The sequence below is a fragment of the Eleutherodactylus coqui genome, chromosome 1 (genome assembly GCF_035609145.1).
Source record: "Eleutherodactylus coqui strain aEleCoq1 chromosome 1, aEleCoq1.hap1, whole genome shotgun sequence".
Lineage (NCBI taxonomy): Eukaryota > Metazoa > Chordata > Amphibia > Anura > Eleutherodactylidae > Eleutherodactylus > Eleutherodactylus coqui.
The window spans coordinates 35,905,190-35,927,428 of NC_089837.1; the positions used below are offsets into that span (position 1 = coordinate 35,905,190).

General features: G+C 47.4%; 1 protein-coding gene across 3 annotated transcripts in view; it reads left to right on the plus strand.

The window, feature by feature from the left end:
• Positions 1-22,239, plus strand: part of HMBOX1 (homeobox containing 1) — an 85,199-nt gene that overhangs the window by 19,171 nt on the left and 43,789 nt on the right. For all 3 annotated transcript variants that reach the window (XM_066594878.1, XM_066594882.1, XM_066594883.1), the window contains exon 2: positions 18,538-18,711. In XM_066594878.1, coding sequence (XP_066450975.1) covers positions 18,680-18,711 — 32 coding nt within the window. In that variant the 5' untranslated portion in view covers positions 18,538-18,679. The remainder of the gene's footprint in view (positions 1-18,537; positions 18,712-22,239) is intronic.

The window sequence follows — 22,239 nt, forward strand, 5'->3', positions numbered from 1 at the left end:
TGAAGCAAGCCTGGTCAGCCGGCACTTCCATCATGCTGATGGCACTGCGGTGGGAGTAGCGACCCCCCCCCCCCCCCCCCCATAGTGACAGGTAGGACCGGACACGGGAATCCCATTCTGCAGATCACAGGAGAGACCCCCACGATCAGCAGGTTATTCCCTATTTTCCTGTAACCCCCCCCAATCTACTATCTTCTTGGTATGGTGCGGATGGGTTCAGCTGAGGACATTTCTGCTCCTTCATTCTCAGGATTGGTGGTGGCAGGTTCTTGGATTTTGCGCGCCGACCGCTATCTTAGCGCGATCACATAAGTTTGGGATCCCCCTTTTTGTTCCCATTCTCCGTCCGCTCGCTCCTGTTGCTTCCCAGACTTAGTCTGAACTTGGTTCCACAGCTGAGTCGGTCAGTTTATTACGTCCCCTCGTTAACACGCAGGCCCTCGGACAGATGCTAATTACAGCCCATAAAGATGGATGTGCGCCGACACTAATATATTCCTTTTTTTCTCCACAACATTGGGGTTAACCTTCCACCGCCTAATAAGTGTTAATTCACTATTGATCGGCCTGCTCCCGTATAGCGTAATGAGTGCATTATCCCGGCGCGGTGTCGGGGTCGGCGCTGGAGGGACAGTGATATTTCATCAATATCCATACGCCTGTCTGTCAGCGCTGCTCTGACCCCTCTTACATGTCCGGCATTTGTTATCCCAATGGATCGTTAGAGGCCACAGGGTCCACATCCTGCGCTGAGATGGACGCTTTTAAAATTGAGCTCAGCGTTTTATAATTTTGCCATTTAGACTCCAGTCACAGCCAAAGCCGCTGCCGGAGTTTTGCTGGCGCTCGGATGTAGAGCATGAGATCTCTTGCACCCCCTGCTGGTTCAGGGTCTGCACAGATCATGGTGAGGTGCAATTGAGACTGCAAAGTGCTTGATGTGGTGCGGTGTCAGAAGAGCACTTGGGCCGGTCACAACCACCGTGTTTCAGCCATGTTTTTGCACCCGTACTACGGACGTGTGTCCGGGTTGACCGTGTGTCTCCTGACCCGGACTTGGAGTATCGTAGATTCCTAGAACGCTCGGCGTTCAGGTCAGCAGCTCTGCGGTTAGCTCAGACCATCTATGCAAAAATATGGCTGGAGTACGGTCGTGCCACCAGTCTTAGGCCCAATGTCCACAGGTGGATCTGATTTGTGGGTCACCCACGAGTCAAGCCGCCTCTACGGAAGCATTGGCATCTGCATGTATTAACCCCTTCAGAGGCAGGTTTATTACCACCATGTCAGCGCAGCAAACACTGGAAGATTTCAGATGACAGCTCAGTGCTTTGCACGTTTCAGCACTAGAGCTGTCCACGGAAATCTTCCAGGGTTTAACTGCATGGTCAGTGCAGCGAGCCTTGAAGATTTTTTTGGGCGTGCCACTAAAGGGGATAAGGCATGCAGATTTTTTTTTTCGGACCTCTTGGTCCGGAAAACAAATCGCACTATGCTCCGTTTCAGTGCAGTTCCCAGCATGGACTGCTTCCATTGAAGTCAATGGAAGCCATCCGATCTGCTGCCCATTCGCAAATTGGCTTTGCGGACAGGCCGGAGACAGCTGTTTCAGGGTTGTTGCCCTTCATCAGTGTACAGTATGAGTCTGGCTTTGCTAGTGAGAGGCCTGGGATGGGGGTCAGAAACGCTATCTTTTCTCCTTAGGGAGAGCAACTATACTATAAACTAAGTGAGGAGACTCAAATGGCCATGCAAGGTCCCCTGGGTAATATGCAAATACACTGAAGGGCAAAAACCCTGAAACAGCTGTATGTACATGGAGTCTGGCTTCGCTTTTAATTCCCGGTCATTGTAACAAGGCTTGTATAAAAAGTCTGACTTTGGCTTGAAGGAATGTGGCCTTTCAATAGGTGGCGCTGTGGAGGATTTTAGTCCATCTCCCTTATTTACACTTGTTGTTCCTCACAGCACAATTTTGAAAGGTGTCTGTGAAGAGTGCAAAATATTTTGTACCCTACGGGTGCCTTCCCACTACCGGTCCTTTTTCACTGCGAAATTTGCAGCCGTTATTCTTTCCCCCTGGCGTCTATGGGACTTGTTAATGTTAAAATCGCAATGCGGCAAAATTGCAATTTACCTCCAAATTTTGCAAATTTAACATTAACAAGTCCCATAGACACCAGGAAAAAAGTAGTGAGTAGGCACCCTAAGACAGTCAACTAATCAGTGAGCGTCCGAGCGGAGGACATCTGCCAGCTTCTTGTGGGCGATGTATCCAGAGGACACGTCGCCAATAAGTTTTTATCCTAGAAAACCCCTTTACCCCTTAGTGACGGCCCCATTGCCTTTTTATGTCCTAGCTAAGTAGGCTTTAATCCTCGGGGACGTAAAAACATGCATCCCCTGTGGGCTGCGGACGTGACGGCTACATGCTGTCAGTTACCGGAGGTAGACGACAACCTGGAGCTGTCATGGGGGGCCACGAGGAGCCCCAGCAATGCGATCAGCAGTATCCAATGGATTGCGCTGATTCCAAAAAAAACTACCACTGAAAAGTAAAAAAAAAACAGTTAAAGATTCAGCTGCCCTAATGGATTGGATCTATAGGGGCAGACGTACACTACCCTGCCCTCCATGATGTCCCGCAGCGATCTGGTCCTCCGGCCTCTCTTCTGCGCATGTGCGCCAGATGTATGACCTAACGCGCAGAAGGCCTGAATCTGCTTGGAGATTTGAAATCTCCTGGTTCCTGGAGGTAGCCAGGGGGCAGGGGATATCACCAGGGACCGCAGTGAGCGGTCCCCGGGCCAGAACAGAAAATAAAAAAAAGTTTTAAAAAGTTAGTTTCAGTTGCTCTCACGGATCCATGGGGGCAGCTAGGAATACTCACCCCCATCCTCTGATGTCCTGCGGCAAACTGGACCTGCCGCCACATGATGTTATCCATCAGTTAGTTGCATCTCCCCTTATGGAGAATATCCATGAGAGGAGATACAGTTACATAACTAAGGCCCCTGGATTTGTCCCCCGATGGGATCTTAAGCCGCGGGCCTTACACCAGCTTCGACTCGTGTTCCCATCAGCAAAATAACGGACACATGCGCAAAAGTCAAGGATTGCCCTGGAAATTTTAAATCTCCCTGCTCCTGGCTACAAAAAGTAGCAAAAGCCTGGAGATGTCACGGGGGCTGCGGTCCCTGGTCACGTGATCGCTGTTATCCAATGGATAATGGCAATCACGTAAAAGTTAAAAAAAAAGTTGAAGTTTCATCTTCCCTCACTGATGCGCTCGGTGAGAGGAGATGAAACTTTTTACCGGAGGCTTCTGTAGTTGAACTCCAACGCGATCCTCCTCCATGGACTTCGCCCGGATTCTGCGCATGCGCCTGTAGGCACATTACCGAACACAAGCACTGGAGCTGGGGAGCCTGGGAAATCTAAGATCTTCTTGTTCCTGGCTAACAACGGTCGCCGAGAGCCTGGAGCAGTGACCTCATTGAGCGGTCCCCGGTCATGTGATAAACAGGTAGCGATCTACCTTGGGTCGGTCTCACATGACCGGATAGGCATTACGGATTCCGCATGCGTCTGATCCGCGGTAATACACAGATCAATCGCATTGGATTACACAATTCCGCTCACATTAGCGGGTCGGAATTGCGTAATCCACTCACAGAAAAGAGAACGCAGCAGGTTCTATTTTACCGCGGATATCAGCAACATAGAGCCCATTGTGCTCCATGGTCGCGGATATACCCGCCGCCCATACGCTACTACCTTGTATACGGGCTGCGGGTACCCGCGTCATCGCTAAGCCACGGCGGGGGAAATACAAACAGGAAAAGGTGTACTGCGCATGACCGCCTGTGTGAGTACGCAGCGCCACAGCCAGGATCCGCCGGGCCTCCGCAAGTGGATTCCACATCCATCCATGTGAGCCCGGCGTTATTCAGACCGCTACCTGTAATCCGTAATTTACAAGAAGCCCCGGGAACGTTCGCCTTCCTGCAGTTCCAGGAGCAGCTTGTTGAGCGTCTTCTGTGCGAGACCGCCGCACCGCAGCAAGATTACGGAGACTCACGGAACGCCACTTTTATATACCCCATCCCCACCGCTGAGGTCAAGAAATACCCCCCAAAATACATGAGAGGAGGGGGATACCCGGTTTTATTACCCCATGTGCCCATTCCAACCAGCCCCCGTAATTACCCCTGTCTTCAAACATACCACACAATTTACATTATTACTTTTAGCTAAGATTTAGGAATGCCAAAAAAGGCATGGATGGGAGGGAGAGGGAGAGGGGGGGGGGGATTATTTTTAGGGAGTCAAATTTATTTTTTGTCTGCACAAGTGGGCAATAGGGCATAAAATTTGTTCAGTTGTGCCCTGAAATCCAACGGGTGTTCCCTCCATTATAGGCCTAGCCATGTGTCCAGTAAGTAGATTAGAGTCACAATGGGTATGTCTCTGAACACGGGAGAAATGGGGGGATCCATTTTGGGTGCAAATACGCATTTTCACGTGGGGAAAAAAAACGGCCTTTAAAATGACACATTTGCATAAATATGCAATTGTATTTTTTTTCTCCTAAATTGCATTCATTCCTGAAAAAACGGGTAAAAATACTCCTGACCCCCCCCCCCCCCCCCCCTCAGTAAATACATTAAGGGGTGTAGTTTTCGTAATGTAGTCATTTGTGGGGGTACCTATCATTCTGATACTAATGAGCCTTTGCAATCTTGGCTTAGTGCAGGAAAACAGTGTACCTCAAAATGCTGATAATGTTAAATTTGTACGTCTCCTAAATGGTTAAAAAGAAAAAAAAAAAGAGGAGTTATATTCTTGTACATAGGGGGTAGTATTATAGTAGTTATATTCTTGTACATAGGGGGGCAGTATTATAGTAGTTATATTCTTGTACATAGGGGGCAGTATTATAGTAGTTATATTTTTGTACATAGGAGGCAGTATTATTGTAGTTATATTCTTGTACATAGGGGGCAGTATTATAGTAGTTATATTCTTGTACATAGGGGGCAGTATTATAGTAGTTATATTTTTGTACATGGGGCAGTATTATAGTAGTTATATTCTTGTACATAGTGGGCAGTATTATAGTAGTTATATTCTTGTACATAGGAGGCAGTATTATTGTAGTTATATTCTTGTACATAGGGGGCAGTATTATAGTAGTTATATTCTTGTACATAGGGGGCAGTATTATAGTAGTTATTTTTGTACATGGGGCAGTATTATAGTAGTTATATTCTTGTACATAGTGGGCAGTATTATAGTAGTTATATTCTTGTACATAGGGGGGCAGTATTATAGTAGTTATATTCTTGTACATAGGGGGCAGTATTATAGTAGTTATGTTCTTGTATATAGGGGGCAGTATTATACTAGTTATATTCTTGTACATAGGGGGCAGTATTATAGTAGTTATATTCTTGTACATAGGGGGCAGTATTATAGTAGTTATATTTTTGTACATGGGGCAGTATTATAGTAGTTATATTCTTGTACATAGTGGGCAGTATTATAGTAGTTATATTCTTGTACATAGGGGGGCAGTATTATAGTAGTTATATTCTTGTACATAGTGGGCAGTATTATAGTAGTTATATTCTTGTACATAGGGGGGCAGTATTATAGTAGTTATATTCTTGTACATAGGGGGCAGTATTATAGTAGTTATATTCTTGTACATAGGGGGCAGTATTATAGTAGTTATATTCTTGTACATAGGGGGCAGTATTATAGTAGTTATATTCTTGTACATAGGGGGCAGTATTATAGTAGTTATATTCTTGTACATAGGGGGCAGTATTATAGTAGTTATATTCTTGTACATAGGGGGCAGTATTATAGTAGTTATGTTCTTGTATATAGGGGGCAGCTTTATTGTAGCTGGTACAGTCTTGTTCATAGGTGGCAGCACCTCTGAAACTTTCAGCAAAACTACTACGTGTACGGGCACCCAAATTATGAACAGAGTCCTGCGTTAATCATTTCTTTCCCATACTGATAGAACCCAAGTTCTGCAGTATTCGCCCATATTCGTTCTAGTGCTGTACAGTTATTCCAACCTTTTAGGTAACCAGTCATTTCTTCAGCTGCCCCACTTCTCCCGTCTCTGAGAACTTTGGACATGTAGGTTCTTAAACCTGCAGCCCAGTGCCAGGAAGCAGCTGGCATCTAGTGGTGATGAGCGCAGGAAGGGGAGCCATCAGCGTCTCTGAGGAGAAACTTCTGTACCAGGAGGTTGGCGTATGCCATGTTCTTATATCACAGCTAGAGGTACTAGGGAAGACTGCAAAGAAACTCCACCATACCCTACACAAGGATGACTGAACACCATATTCCCAGACCTTATCCCTGTAATGTAAGGAGCTGTAAGACCTGCTCACATATACTGACTGCGGACAGGATACGGATCCCCAACACACAACAGGACTATAAGACCCCGGGGACATTCACATGTTCCACGTCTGATGTTGTGTACCTGATCCGGTGCAGTAAATGTCCTCTTGGGGGGCTTTATATCAGAGAAACAGGACAAAAACTGAGAGCGAGGATGAGATCTCACAATTAGAGAGGGCAAGACTGAACTACCTGTGGCAAAACATTTATGTGGTCATGGACACAGCATAGAGTAGATGACCGTTATCATACAGAAGGGCAACTTCAAGTCACAGCGTCACAGAAGAAATTAGGAGTATTGATTTATGACCATGTTTGATACCCTCAAGAATGGAATGAACCTTGGAGCGGGATTCTTGCATTAGTGGAGACTATGAAAGGTCTGAAGGAGGTCAGGATGAATGTCCATAATGAGAGCACCCAGGGGGTGTGTGGAGACACCTGGGGGTGAGTGGCTCAGGGGATGGCATCGTCTCTCTCTAAGGAGAGCACCCAGAAAGGGGTGATACTCCCAATCATTGTTTTTTAAAAACTTCATAAAAATTGAAACATTGATTTGAAGGAATGCTGACATGCAATAGGGGGCGCTGCAGAGGTATTGTTCCATCTCCTTTATGTGCAGGTCTGAAGGAGAGCTAACACACACCATCTAGTGAAGTATCCACTTCCCTGCTCAGCTTGTCTAAGATTGTTTTAAGTGCAGATCCGTTTCCAGTTTCTGTGTGGGAACATTTGTACAGAGGATCCCCTACTTGTGGACAGGTTCAGTTCCAGGAGCCTGTTCGCAAGTCCGAGCAAATGTTTGTATGGAGGGGATCGCGGGTGGATCCCGCTGCATACAACCTCGGATGCTGGCTGTTCTTACAGCGGGCACCCGGCGGCTGCAGTTCCAATGAACCCCGCCGCTCGTCGGAACTGTTAACACTTTAAATACCACACGGCTTGATAGGTGCTCTGCATAGGTAGCCCTAGGGCCTTTCAGAAGGCCCCGTCTGCCTAGCAATCGCACAGCGTCCCGCGATCTAACTGGATAGGCTTGGTAGAAGCCTGTCCGGTCCCTGCACAGCATGATGTCATGCCGTAGCATGACATCATACTGTGCTGGCCAGATTGTTCGCATCTTGCGAAGTTCGTAAATCGAACGTTCGCAAGTCGGGGACTATCTGTATTTAGGTCACGAGGGGTGGCATCTCTGCATTTTTATGCGTGTGTGTATATATGTGTATATATATATGTATATGTGTATATATATAATCCCATCCAAATGGTTTCATTAAGCCTGACGAAGGGTCTATAGGAGATCTGTAAGCTGCCTGTAACATGTATCTTTGTTGGCTATTAAAAGGTCTCCTATCTACAGGATTATGTGGTTTCTCTTGCTGGGAACAATCCCACTTTGCTCTCCTGGATAACTCTGTAACATCTCTGTATGACACTACATGGTGACTGATGGCGGGGCATCCTGTCCTGCTGGTGGTTCCTGATCACCAGTGCCCCCAGGGTACAGGGTCGGCACCTTTTGTGATGTGATGGTCCCGGCACAGATGGGTGAAGGTGCAGGAGATTCATTACTTCTCCTCAGTGTGAGGCCTCCTTCCTGGAAGCATGAGTCAAGGAGTGACAAGAACAAACACAATGTCTCGGTGAAGTGTCACCTCTTGTATCTCATGTGCTGAAGCCGCCTGTGATTTATGACAAAGCCTTGCACTTCTGCGTGGTTTGTGTCCCCCCCCCCCCCCCCACTCCTTTTATCTAAATTGCTGTTATTTAGACCTAAATTCTTCAATGCCAAGTGCAAGAAACGGATGAGTTATGTATGCATGATGTGTATTATATACCCTAGATCGGCTGTACATAGGGGGCACAGTATACAGCTGTTAGTATATAATAAAAAATAATAATCTTTATTTGTATAGCGCCAACATATTCCGCAGCGCTTACATAGACGGGGGGGGGGGATACAGAAAGACAAAAGTACAAACATTACAGAACCACGGTTACATAGTAATCAGTTGATGGAGACAATAGGGGTGCGGGTCCTGCTCCAACGAGCTTACATACTACAAGTAATGGGGTGATACAGAAGGTAAAGGGGCTAGAGATGTGCGCGGTATGGGGAGGTGGGGAGTGAGGGGTGATATACACATAGACGGTCAGACATTTAGCCGTGTGACGGCAGAATCGTTATGACTGCAGGAGCGGTTTATGATGGCTAGCAGGGATTGCAGTCAGTAGGTCAGGGAGCATGTTATCAGGGGGATACAAAGGGGTTTGTTTAGGGAATTCGGTATGCCTCCCTGAAGAGGTGCGTTTTTAGAGCACGCCTGAAGTTCTGTGAGTCCTGGATTGCTCGGGTAGCCTTTGGTAGTGCGTTCCAGAGGACCGGTGCTGCTCTGGAGAAGTCCTGGAGGCAGGAATGAGAGGTTCGAATTAAAGGGGCACTTAGTCTGATTTCGCTAGCAGAGCGGAGAGCCCGGGCTGGGTGATGGATTGAGATGAGGGAGGCGATATAGGGGGCGCTGCACTGTGGAGGGCTTTGTGGATGAAGGTAGCCAGTTTAAATTGAACTCTGTATTTAACGGGCAGCCAGTGCAGTGACCGGCACAGGACAGAGGCGTCCGAGTAGCAGCTGGACAGGAAGATGAGCCTGGCTGCCGCATTCAGGATGGATTGGAGAGGGTAGAGTCTGGTGCAGGGGAGGCCGATCAGCAACGAGTTGCAATAATCGAGCCGGGAGTAGATGAGGGCAACAGTAAGCTTTTTAGTGTGTTTACAGTGAGAAAAGAGCGGATTCTTGCGATGTTCTTGAGGTGCAGCTGACATGTTCGGGCCAGAGATTGGATGTAGGGGGTAAAGGAGAGATCCGAGTCGAATATGACCCCAAGGCAGCGGGCGTGCTGGGAGTTATGGTGCAACACACTGAGATGGAGATGTCAGGAGGAGGTCCGTTAGTGGAGGCTGGAAACACCAGTAGGTCAGTTTTAGAGAGGTTTGGTTTTAGGTAGAGAGAGAGGACATAGTGTTAGAGACAGCGGACAGACAGTCGGTGATGTTCTGGAGGAAAGGTGCAGAGATGTCACGGGAAGAGGTGTATAGCTGGGTGTCAAAACTCCTGAGGTTTGTCCAATAGGGGCTGTGTAGATAGAGAAAAGGAGGGGGCCGAGGACCGAGCCCTGGGGGACCCCAACAGCAAGGGGAAGAGGAGGGGAGGTAGAGCCAGCAAAGGAGACACTGAAAGAGCTGTCAGATAGGTAGGAAGAGAACCAGGAGAGAGCAGGGTCCTTTAGGCCAATGGAGCGAAGCATACTGAGGAGTTTGAGGTCAACAGTGTCAGAGACTAGGGTCGGGGCTAGTCTGGGATTGGGAAGTTATTTCCTGACGGATGTCGTCTATTTTCTTTTTGAAGTAGGCAGCCAGCTCTACAGCACTGAGATCCGTCACCGGGGGCTGCGGTTTAGGGCTGAGAAGGGAGTGAAAAGTATCAAAGAGCCGTTTAGGGTTGTGGGATAGTGAGGAGACGAGAGAGGTGAAGTAGACTTGTTTGGCGTGGTGGAGGGCGAGGTTGTAAGTTCTGAGCATGAATTTGTAGTGGCAAAAGTCCGCAGACATTTGCGACTTCCTCCACAGCCGTTCAGCGCACCTAGAGCACCGCGGATGAAACGCGTTTGAGGCGTGAGCCAGGGGTGCCGCGGTCTATATCGGATGGTTTGGGTCATGGTGGGTGCTGCTTCATCCAGGGCATGTGTCAGAGTGGTGCTGTAATGTAATGTAGAGCTCTTAGGATATAGAGATATATAGAATAGCATAAAGCTGTTGGTATATGGATGTATTGTGGGTATGTAGAAAAATGTAGAACTATCAGTATGTGCATATACCAGGTATATAGGAAAATGAAGGGTTAAGATATAGGGGTGTCCGTATATGAATGTATGTAGGTATATAGGATAATGGAGAGCTGTCAATGTATAGGGTAAGACCCCATTTAGACCCAACGATTAAAAGCCGTCTTTTGACCGATAATCGTAGTCTAATCGCGCGGCCATTGTGCGCTGCTCATGCTCGATTTGCTCATTGTTGTCCTTCAGCTAGCTAAAAGACAACAATGATTCTTATCAGGACCGCAGGCTGAGTTCTCAGCGGGATACTGCTGATTCTATTGTTTCAGCTGGTATCGCGCTCGGAGAACACAGCCAGAGTATGAAGAAGACAAGCTGTCTAGCTGTCTTCTGTATACCCCACTCGGAGCGCTCAGCTGTGTACCAGCTGAGCGCTCCCTGAACACAGCAGCTGTATACAGAAAAAAGCGGCCCAGCTGTGTTCCACATACCCCGCTTGGAGAGCTCAGCTGTATATGAGCTGAACTCTCCGAGAACACCGTAGAAGTATACAGAAGACAGCGCTCCAGCTGTGTTCTGCATACCCCTCTCGGAGTGCTCAGCTGGATATCAGCTGAGCACTCCGAGAACACAGCAGCTGTATGCAAAAGACAGCGCTCCAGCTGTGTTCTGCATGCCCTGCTCGGAGCGCTCAGCTGTATACCAGCTGAGTGCTCCGTGAACACAGCAGGAGTATGCAGAAGACTGCACTCCAGCTGTCTACTGTATTTGGCCTGCTCTGAGGCAGCTGGATATCAGCTGAGCGCTCCGTGAACACACCAGTTATCGGAGCACGTGAATGCACACAACGATTATCGCTCAAAAGGTGGTCTTTGAGCGACTCTTAAAGCGATAATCGTTGTCAAAGTGGGCCTTAATATAGAGATGAGTATATGGGTGTATAGCAGGTATATAGGGCAATATGGGGCTGACAATATATGGGTGTATATAATGTATTATAAAGTGGTCAGTATATGGGTGTATATGAGATTATATGGCAATAGCAGGTGTAATAGAGCTGTAAGTATATGGTTATACAGAAGTAGGGCACTTCCAGTATGTTCCCTTACTTCAGTCCCAGCGGCGGTCCCACCGGACTCTCAGGGACGGAAAGTGGATTTCTGCTCCTCACATGCTGCTCTACAACTTTGCAATTCAGTTTTGCTGTCCATCTCTTAGAGGGGCCACAACCCAGCTGATATCCATACTGTATATCGGACAGGTAGAATAATGTAAAGCTGCTGTATATAGACCCTCCATCTCCCATAATGCAGTGCGGCCCCGTATACAGTGTGTTCTGTCCCACGGTGAGGGTGTTGTGCCCCAACAGCTGATCTTTGTGTAACGGGCCCATAAACGTGTGTGATGTGGGGTTGTGGCCGGCTGCAGGATCTGCGGTGAGCGCCCCCTATGTCGGCCGCTCCTCGTGCCGCACTCCTCCTAATGGGAGCTGACAGATTGTTGCTCTTCCATCTCGCAGCTATTTGCAGTCCTTGCGCTGCTCGCAGGGGCCGCTTGTGGCACAAGTCATCTATTAGCGCAGATTGTCTGATTTCCCCTTCATCTTCTGGGATGACGGATGACATTCACTGCAGTCTGAGGAGCTTCTAAAGACGTCTCGCCGCCTCCTCGTGCTCCTGCCTGTATCCTAAGGATGCCCCCCGGCGACCTTCCTGCGTCTTACATACTATTACTGCGCTTCTTCCCCGCAGCTTCCTACTTAATTCATCACCAGATGCGCCACTTTTATTTCACACCTTGCTAGAATTCCTGCCGTTTATTACCAAAAATGCTGATGGATGGGGGAGGAAAACGTTATTAATGGGATGATACCACACATCCGAATCGTCACAATCACAGAATGTATCCAGTTTGTGTTCATCCGCTGCAGGAAGGAAAGAAAAGGGGGTTTTCGGCAGTTCATAAAAAATAGCAGTGTCAGCATTTTTGAGTTTTTAATAGAAAAATGTCATGTAGAAACTGAAAGAAAATGGTCAAGATTTCACTTTACTTTGACCGAACTAATATTTGTTGGCATGACCATTATCTTGTACGGAGTCCACCAACTTCTACGCTCCCCAGCTCTTCTACATTTGTTGGTTTTGCCTCGTAAACCACTTTTTTGATGTCCCCCCAGAAGTTCTCTATAGGATGAGGTCTGGGGATTGTATGGGATTGGGCCGGCCGCTCCATGACCTCAGTCCTGTCTGTAACCGGGATGTTGTTCCCTTACTGGCGGATTGTAACGCTCCTCTCAAGGACATTTCTTCGGCATCGGGCAACATGATCTTCAAGTGTTTTGATATATTCAAACTGATCCATGATCGCTTGTATGTGATAAACAGGCCCCGCGGTACGAGGAACGTCCCCATTTCTGCACCGCCATGCTTTATGGTATCTACAGAGGGCTATGGCTTCAGTTCGGAGCTCGGGGGTCGTCTGATGTAATGTCTGCGGCCGCTGGACCCAAAAAGCACTTTCATCAGTCCACGAAATGTTGCACCACTCCTCTTTGGCGCAGTCACTGCTACTTTGCGAGTTTTAACCCATTCACGACATGTCTGTTTGCCAACAAGGGGCCTTAGCGGGGAGTTCTTGCCGGTAACTTTGGCTTCACTTAATGGTCTTCTGATGGTAGCGCTACTCACTGGAAGGCTCAGATCTTCGGCTTTCCTGGAGGTGATCATTGGCTGAGTCTCGGACGGTTTGGCTCTTCTTCGATCCACTTGAACAGTAGTTCCCTGCCTCCTTCTACGTCTCAGGTTTGGGCTGCCACTTAAAGACATTTGAGATGATTGCAGCGGAGCAGCCTGTAATCTGCTGCACTTCTCTACGGTTTTCCTCTCCAATCAACTTCTTAATCAAAGTCCGTCCTTCATCAGAACAGTCTGGAACGACCAACGGGTATGAGATTTGCAGTCGTCCTACCTTAAATAGGGGGCCAGAATTAACCCTTGTTGTTCTACAGAATTAATGACTTTGCCAAATTAACTCCTCGCTGCTATTATTTTGAAAACTCCACTTTTCAGTTACGGATTCGGTTACCCAGAATGAGCGTCTCGCCCTGATTGTTGGCTCTGGGTTCTCTCTGTTACTCTACTAAATTAAGGGTTCTTTCTCACCGGCGTTGGAGGTTCCATTAGGATCTTATTTACTGATTTCTGCTACAATGCAGGACAAGAAATGCCTGTATGGTAATTCTCCGTGTGACCCCGGAGTGCAGTATATAATCACATGACAAGTTTTCTGTGGATCAGTTTCAGTGTGAATCCACATTAGATGGGAAAATCCAGCGATCGGAGCGACTTCCAACCAACGAGGCCGGGTCATCGGTGCTAGACTAGCCGGGTTCAGGGTGTCTCTGCTGAGCTGCTTACAGGAGACTCTTGTATTTGGTCAACCATGATGTCCTTGGCTATCCAGTATTACTTCAAATTTGTGTGATCCTCTTCCTGACTGGATGGTAATAGCCTCCATTATCCAGCGTGTAAAGGAGCCTCCTTATCTCTGTGGTTAGGGGCACTTCGACACAGAACGATTATCGTTCAAATTCTCACGGTCCAACGATCGAACGACTAACGAGAATTTGTTTGCCTCTCGTTCGTCACTCATTTTATGTAGGTATAAACCTGATCGCGTGACCGGCGAGACCAGTGAATGTGACCGGCGAGACCAGTGAATGTGACCGGCGAGACCAGTGAATGTGACCGGCGAGACCAGTGAATGTGACCGGCGGGACCAGTGAATGTGACCGGCGGGACCAGTGAATGTGACCGGCGGGACCAGTGAATGTGACCGGCGGGACCAGTGAATGTGACCGGCGGGACCAGTGAATGTGAACCGCTGAGCGATTTTATGATTTTTCTGCCATCACTGTAAGCTCATGCAAATGCTTTTTTTTGCTTTTTTGTCACTTTTTGGGCACGTAGGCTAAAAACAATTACTGATAACTCCTTGTCTTTTACCACCTAATGCCCTTCTATATAAGCCTCTGTGTACATAGTAGAGAAGCGCTAGGAGCTTACAGGTTGGATATTGGTCTGATATTTAGACACGTTGACCTCATGGTTTAATATTTACCACATATAGCGACTGTTAAAGGGGTTGTCCCGCGCCGAAACTTTTTTGTTTTTTTTAAACACCCCCCCCCCCCCCCCCCCCCCCCGTTCGGCGTGAGACAACCCCGATGCAGGGGTTAAAAAAACAAACCGGAGAGTGCTTACCTGAATCCCGGCGGTCCGGCGTCTTCATACTCACCTGCTGAAGATGGCCGCCGGGGTCTGCTCCCTCCGTGGACCGCAGCTCTTCTGTGCTGTCCATTGCCGATTCCAGCCTCCTGATTGGCTGGAATCGGCACGTGACGGGGCGGAGCTACACGGAGACGGCATTCTGCACGAGCGGCTGCATTGAAGAGAGCAGAAGACCCGGACTGCGCAAGCGCGGCTAATTTGGCCATCGGAGCCCGAAAATTAGTCGGCACCATGGGAACGAGGACGCCAGCAACGGAGCAGGTAAGTATAAAACTTTTGATAACTTCTGTATGGCTCATAATTAATGCACAATGTACATTACAAAGTGCATTAATATGGCCATACAGAAGTGTATACCCCCACTTGCTGCCGCGGGACAACCCCTTTAAGACTCATCAAAGAAAGTTAGAGGGTAATAAAGGAACTTTTTGTGCGGGTTTGTTTGGACTCTCTCCATGCTCGGACAGTAGGAGCCGTCTGACAGCTGGCACCCCCCCCCCCCCCCCCTTTTGCAGCTGTTACTCCTTTAAGTTCTGACAGCGGCATTTAAATGCACCGACCGCTGTCCTTGGTTTCAAATTAGCCTTTTGGGGCTAAGATTGTAAGGTGTCATGGCAGCTAGGGGCCTTCTAAGGGCCCCAGGGCTCCCCTATATTTTGCGGCCTGTCCTAATAGAATGCCAGCAGAAATACAATATACTGCAATACTTCAGTGTATGATATAACGCCATCAAGCAGTCACAAGTTCACGTTTCCTATCGGGAAAGAATGTATGGGGAGGAGTTGGGGGATTATTTTGTTTCTTTGTATTTTTTTTCTTATTGTAAAAACAAAGTTGTTGTTTTTTTTTTTAATTTTAAAAAATCCTGTGTTTTTATAATGAAGAAAAAAAAATCTAAACAAACCCCCCAAAACACGTTTGGTATTGCTGAGCTCCAATCTATCAAAATAACACCTTTATCCCGCATGTTAAATGTCAGGAAGAATAAAAAAGTAGCAATTTCACTTTTTTTTTTGGTCACCCTGTCTTCAGGTAAATGTCATGAGTGATGAAGTTGTTTGTGCGCCAAAGTGGTACCATAGAAACCGCAGATTGTTCCGCTAAAAATGGAAAGGTAGTTACAGCGATCAGAAGATGGTATTTTAAAAGTACAGCAAAAGTCTAATTTTTTTTTTAAGTACCCTGTTTCCCTGAAAATAAGACATAGCATGATTTTCCAGAATTTTTGAGGATGCAAAATGATTTTTCAGGCTTTTTGAGGATGCTTGAAATATAAGCCCTACTCCAAAATTAAGCCCTGCTAACAGTTCATTTTAAAAAAGTCAATTTAAATAGTGTCCAGGCAGCTATACATGTAAAAAAGTTAAACCTTCTTGAACAAAAATTTATATAAGACACTGTCTTATTTTAGGGGAAACACAGTAGTTTTAATTGTAGTAAACCACAGAATAAAACTTTTTTTGTATTTTTGCCACAGTGTACATCCTAAAAAGACCCATCCCCCAAAAGATGGCCAAACTGCTTTTTTTTTCTCACTGCACTCCACACTCCATTTAAAAAGTTATAAAAGTTTTCAGGACATGATCTGTCATCACTGCAAAGTAGAAGTTGTCCCGCAGAAAAGTAGCCCTCAAACCGCGATGTCAGCGGGAAAATAAGAGTTATGAATTTTTTGAAAATAGGGAGGAGAAAACAAAATTTGGGGGGGAAAAGGGGCCATGTTATGACATAAAATAAAGGGTTTAAAGCGACCCTCCAGGCCTGGAGAAGCAAAGATGGCCGCTTCTCTGACTACCGGCTGCACGCTGTGTACTAGTATGGAGCATTACTGTAAGGCACTACACCTACAAGTGCCGTCCACATGAGCCGTGCCGGCCAGTCTTAGACCACCAATGCATGCTATGTACCATGTCCATCAGGTAGTCCTGCGCCCCGTTGTGCGTCTTGGGGTGTGTTGACACTTTAAAGGTTTTGTTCAAGTTTTTTGATGCAGTTTTTGAAGCCATGAGTGGATCCGTCTTTTTATACTTTATCTCCCTTCATGATTCACTTCTGGTTTTGGCTTCAAAAAGTGCATTTAAAAATCTAAACGAAACCTGCATGTGTGAGTGCACCCTTATCAAATACCAGCTGCTGCTTAAAGGGGCGCTGGGGTTTCTACTTAAAGCTATGCAACCGCTGGGCATGAGTTAAAATGAGAAAATAACGCAAACTCCCTTCTGTCCCGGAAATCGGATGATTGGCTGCAGCAAACTCCTGGCATCATGGCGCCAAGGATGTGGGCACTGATGCGTGGAATTTGGAAGGTGACTCTACGGCCTCTGATTGGCCGCAGTGATCACCGGACTTCCTGCAGAGCAGGACGGAGCAGCGGAAGCCGGACAGCGGAGCTCCAGGGACTGAAGGCAGCTGAACATGAATATTATTTTTACTATTAACTCAAGCTAAACAGTTCGATAGCCTAAAGTTGAAACCACACGCCCCTTTAAGAAGACTCCTTCCCAGGACCATGATTTCTACAGTTGGGCTTTCTCATGTAACGGTGTGGAGAGTATACAAGGAATGGTGTGTTAGAGGGAAAACCTTCCGCAGAAAGGGGATCCTGTGAATGGAAACAACTGATCACTGAAAGGGGTCAAAGGAGGATGTCAGGAATTGGTTTGAAAACACAAGGAGCCTCTTATAGGCCAAGGGGGGAACCACTTTTAGGACCTCCGGTGACAAGACCGTTCATCTAATCATTCCCATATCTGCCTGAGATGTAACTGCATGCCGAGTTTTGCAGCCCAGCGACAACTTCTTCTTCTTATAGTAGTCGGATGTTTTTGACTAGGATTGTACCTCACTATTGATAAATCTCTCTCCCTGCAAAATCTTCCTCTGTTATGAAGGGATCGCGCCTGAGCTTCGATCCCTACTGTTAGCTAGAATTGGCCATCATTGGCGCACTTACACTTCTCACGTCCTCCCGAAGCCCCTGAACTAACACTATCCGGGTAGTCATCGACCTTTTTGTGCATTCCCAGCTGTGCCGCGATGAAAACTTCTAATGTGTCATAAACCGGAGGGGCACTTTAAGAAGAGAGGGAAAAAACCGCCACCCCGTGCCCGCTGCCCGCCGCCTGACTTTGATTGGCGTCTCTTGCTCCACAGATGTAATTTCCTCTTCTCCAATGTTTCAGTTTTCTTCTTGTACCTTATTATTACATTTGGCAATAAACGACTCAATTATACCTGAAGGGTCCTTGAAAATGGCGTTTCCTGCCTCACAGCCCCGTGCGCCGTTACAGCGCGCAGCGTTTAACCCCGTCTTAGCCGGAGCAGACGTCAAAAGCGAAAGGCTTAGCGTGTAAATGTCAGGCGACGTCTGTGGCTTCGTCTCCCCCACCTCCTCCCGGCGCACTTCAAGTCCTGCTGCCTTGTTTTTCAATTAGCTGCTATCTCAGACAGCCCCATTGACATCAATCTTTATACCTAGGAGATTCTTCCCGTCTCGCCTTTTTTTTTTTTTTTTCCTCTCCCTTTCCGAGATGCCGCGTTCCAGCCAAGTCTGACTAATCTTTATTCCAAATCTATACTCCCCTCCCTTAATGCATCGTTTGGCCGCGCCGCACTCCTGCTTCTCCTCCCAGGTGTCATCTCAAGGGGGTTGGCTGATCGGACCCCACACAGGTATATCTACCATACGCCCAATGCGCTCTTGGGTAGCAAATGGTTAATGAAAATGAAAGAAAAACTATTTTTCTTATATCCGTTTCTGGAAAAAAAAACTGTGACGACCAATCACGGCTCCCCGGGAGCGGTCACCCTGTTCTTGGGCTGTAATACATAGATGCGCCAGCAGGCGTTGGGGAAAGCTTTGCACCAATCCCTGCAGCCATATTTGTTTTTGGGGTTTTGTTGCGTGTGGGCGGGGTTATGCATACATAATGGGGAGCGCGATTACTTCTACGCATTTTAACGTCTTGTACTTTTTAATTCCGCAGGTTCATCGCCTTTTTTCGGAGAGCAGGAGGGATCGGCAGGTGTTTCCCCAGAGGGCTGAGCAGCCGCCTCCTCGGATAGGATCTTTTTCTCTCCCCGGCATGGTGCCCGGCCGCGGCTGGCCTCGCCTATGATCCTGCTGATATGCGTCCATCTGCAGACGGAAGTGTCCTGAGGTCAGCACCCCCACCGCTCTCCTCCTTCTGTTTTTAATTTTCTTCTCTACTTTTTTTTTCTTGTATCGATACGTAGTGTTTTTTTTTTTCTTGTTTTTTGTGACTGTATTGCGATATGTTAATTACGTAATTTGCATAGGTCGCAATTTTGAGAGCTGCGGAAACGGCGAATCTCGCTGTTTGCGTAACTCTCTCTCATTGATTGTTTTGAGAATTGCAGAAATGGCGTAGCTCAGACGCCTCGTAGACCGCGATATCTACATCGTGTCCATATTTGGGAATGGGAGTACAGCTTTAAGTGGCCCTCCTATCACAGCGCAAGAGTCCGGGTCCCAGAAGTGGCTGCAGCAGCCGTTTTGCTGTTCAGCCAATCACAGGCTTCAGCAGTGCTATAACGCACATGACATGATTATTGCCGGAGCAAGTGATTGGCTGTGCAGTCGCTCGCACTGTTATTGGAGGGGGCAATTTAAGGGGTGAATAAAATGTATTTTATTTTTTATCTAAATATCTAAACCATCTCCTGCCTGTGTTTTTCTTTCTGGTTGCAGCTGGCGCACAGTTTTTGTTTTTCTCCTTTTTTTTTTTTTTTTTTTTTTTTGTGAAAATTGTCTGTATTTTCAATTTCAATACTCACATATGAAACTCATCACAAACATTGTTTTCCTTGTAGGACAGTTTTTATTTCCTTTTTTCACTGTCTTTTGGTTCCTTATTTTTTTTTTCCTCATTTTTCTTTAAATATATGTATTTTGGGCTGATGATCATTTTTGCAATTGGGTTTAATTAAAATTTTTGCACCGCTAGACTTCTGCAGCTTCTACATATCTCTGTATATAGAAACTGCAGTCTTGGTAGGAGCTCGGTCAGTGAGTCTGGACTGGTGTCTTGGATCCCCTCTGCTCCCCCCCTATCCTGAAGGTTCTTATCAGGTTATTCATGGCCACAACAAATGTCACCCTCCCTGTGGTCCTAAATTAGCTGATAAGAAATAAGAGCTGAGAACTAAGCCGTCGTCCAGCCTCGCTTACTCCAGCCTCGCTTACTCCAGCCTCGCTTACTCCAGCCTCGCTTACTCCAGCCTCGCTTACTCCAGCCTCGCTTACTCCAGCCTCGCTTACAGAGCTCTTTGTCTTCTGTAGAAGCTTCAGAAGACAAGCCGTGCAACATTTTTAATTCCCCCCCCCCCCCCCCCCCCCATTGCAAAAATGATCGCCGGCCCTAAATACATGCACTCAAGTGGAAAAGCAGAACAAATGTCGCCCCTGAAGGGGTCCATAGCCTTCGAGGCGCTCGCTTATTATCTTTATCTCACTCCAGTTTTAGTTGCTTTCGTTTACATTCACACTATCCTTACTGCAATGTAAATAATCTTTCCCTGTACGGACTTTCTGCTGAGCTGCAGTGTAAAGCATAGAGGACGGAGCAGCAAGCTCTGAAGAGATAGTAGGGGACTTCAGACTACCTTCCCCTTACAATAGATGGTGCAGCGTCACTGATCATACCTGCGCATATCTAAGTAAGGATCCGTGAATCGCGGGGAGTGCGATGTTAGTGAGATTGGCTCAGATTATAAGACTTTTATAAGGAAGGACTTCTCCTTAATCCGCGGCCGCCGGTGGCTTCTCTCGCTCCTTCGTAAGGCTGCGCTCATTCAGTTGCTCTGCAGGGACCTATTAACAATGCTGTAATGACAGGAATTACTCTGCGCAGATAACAGGTCGGCCCCGGGGCCGGCGTCCCCCGTGCAGGTTATTTGTGAACCACGAGGCTTCCGCCGCTGTTTAAACAAATGCGCTTTCATTAAGTTGTTTGCATGGCCGCTAATCACACTCATTTTCTGCCTGGGTGCTTTATTCAGCGCCTTTACGGCTGCCCTATAATAGGAGACGATCGGCCATTCACCCTCCTTATTACAGACTCCTACGCCAGCGGCGCACCTTGTCCTCTGCCCGTCAGGGGCCCGATCACGTCTTGATCCTTTGAAATTGAGATTTTCTGGTTCAGTTCTTCACGGGGTTAATAACGAATTATCGCATAGCGGCCAACTCTGAAGAGTACACAGAGATGAAGGAGGTACGCAGCGCTGTAGGAAGGGGCGTCCGCAATGAGTTGTGGAGTGATGTACGCGGCCTCGCTGCTGTTTACAATGTTGTCTGCACTTCAGTTTCTTTGTTTCTTCTTCTTTCCCTAAGAGCCAATTTGAAAATTGCTTACAAGCAAGAGGTTTTCTTAAAGGAAGTCAGTCAGCTGACTTTTGGGCTAATAACACAGCATATACTACTATGTGTGATGTTGGCTTGGGATATTGGTCCTTAAGGGGTTTGTCGTGTGCCACATGCATAGTAGCGCTGGACCCCCCCATGGGCATTCCAGTTCTGGCTCTCTCTCTGCCCATTGTTGCAAGCGCCACCCCCTTTCGTACGAGATGCTGGAGATGCCATGCTTTTCTCCGTCATTGCACTTGATCAATCGGGTCGGGCTTGCATCACACACATCGCTAATCTGCATATGGTGCACCACAGGCTTTAGGACTGATTTCTGAAGAGTGGCGGCACGGTGGAAGTAGAGAACTGTAACAATGGATTCCTCATAAGATCGCACGTTTATAAGTATATTCAGTCAGTAGTCCAAAACGTTAGGTGACCGACTTCCTTTTAGGCTTCTTCATTGTTATTGTTACCTGCAGAGCATCTCATGGCGGTCTGCATGGGCTCTGGTTGCATTTTCAAAAACATTAGTTGGAGCTCCAGTGTTGTTTTTGGCTGTTCCTGACTGTGCAGCACCTGTTCATCGGAACGATTCCTGACATCCTCCTCCGACCCCTTTCGATGTTTCCGTCCACAGGATCCCCTTCACTGGATGGTTTTCCTTGATCGCGCCATTCTCTGTACACTCTCCACACTGTTACACAAGAACCCCTCACGGTCGGCAGTGACATCCCGACCCCGGCTACTCTAGCGCCGATTGCACCATGTTGGCAGTCACTCAGATCGCTGGATTTTCCCATCTGATGGGGATTCACACTGAAACTGATCCACAAAAACTTGTTATGTGGTTTTATGCTGCTCTCTGGGGTCACGGGGAGAATTGCCATACAGGGAAGCTTCAGTCGTTAGGGGGCCGGGGGTCTAATGAAGGGGGCCAGTCACTGCAGAATAGACAGTTCGAGGATGTGCATTATCCAGGATGCTTCCTGCCACCTTTCCAAGTTCATACAAGCTGAAGTCCTCGGGTGGCTCTGGATACAATATACTTTCACTACAAGACTGTGTGTACGGGCCGGGGTATAACCCTGCTAAAGGGAATGTAGAATCAGAAAAGCACACACAAGCCTTAATGACAGCCGTCAAGGGGCTTCATATGGCTTTTGCAGAACTGCCTCAGAAGCCTGGTATGGGTCTCCCATGCCAGGGGAAGTGGGTGCTAAGTCTGGCATCTGCTCTAATGGCAGGACTAAAGAAACCGCTTATCCTCGCTGCTTAACACTTCACAACAGCAGCACGTAAAGGGAAGACCTAGGGAGGG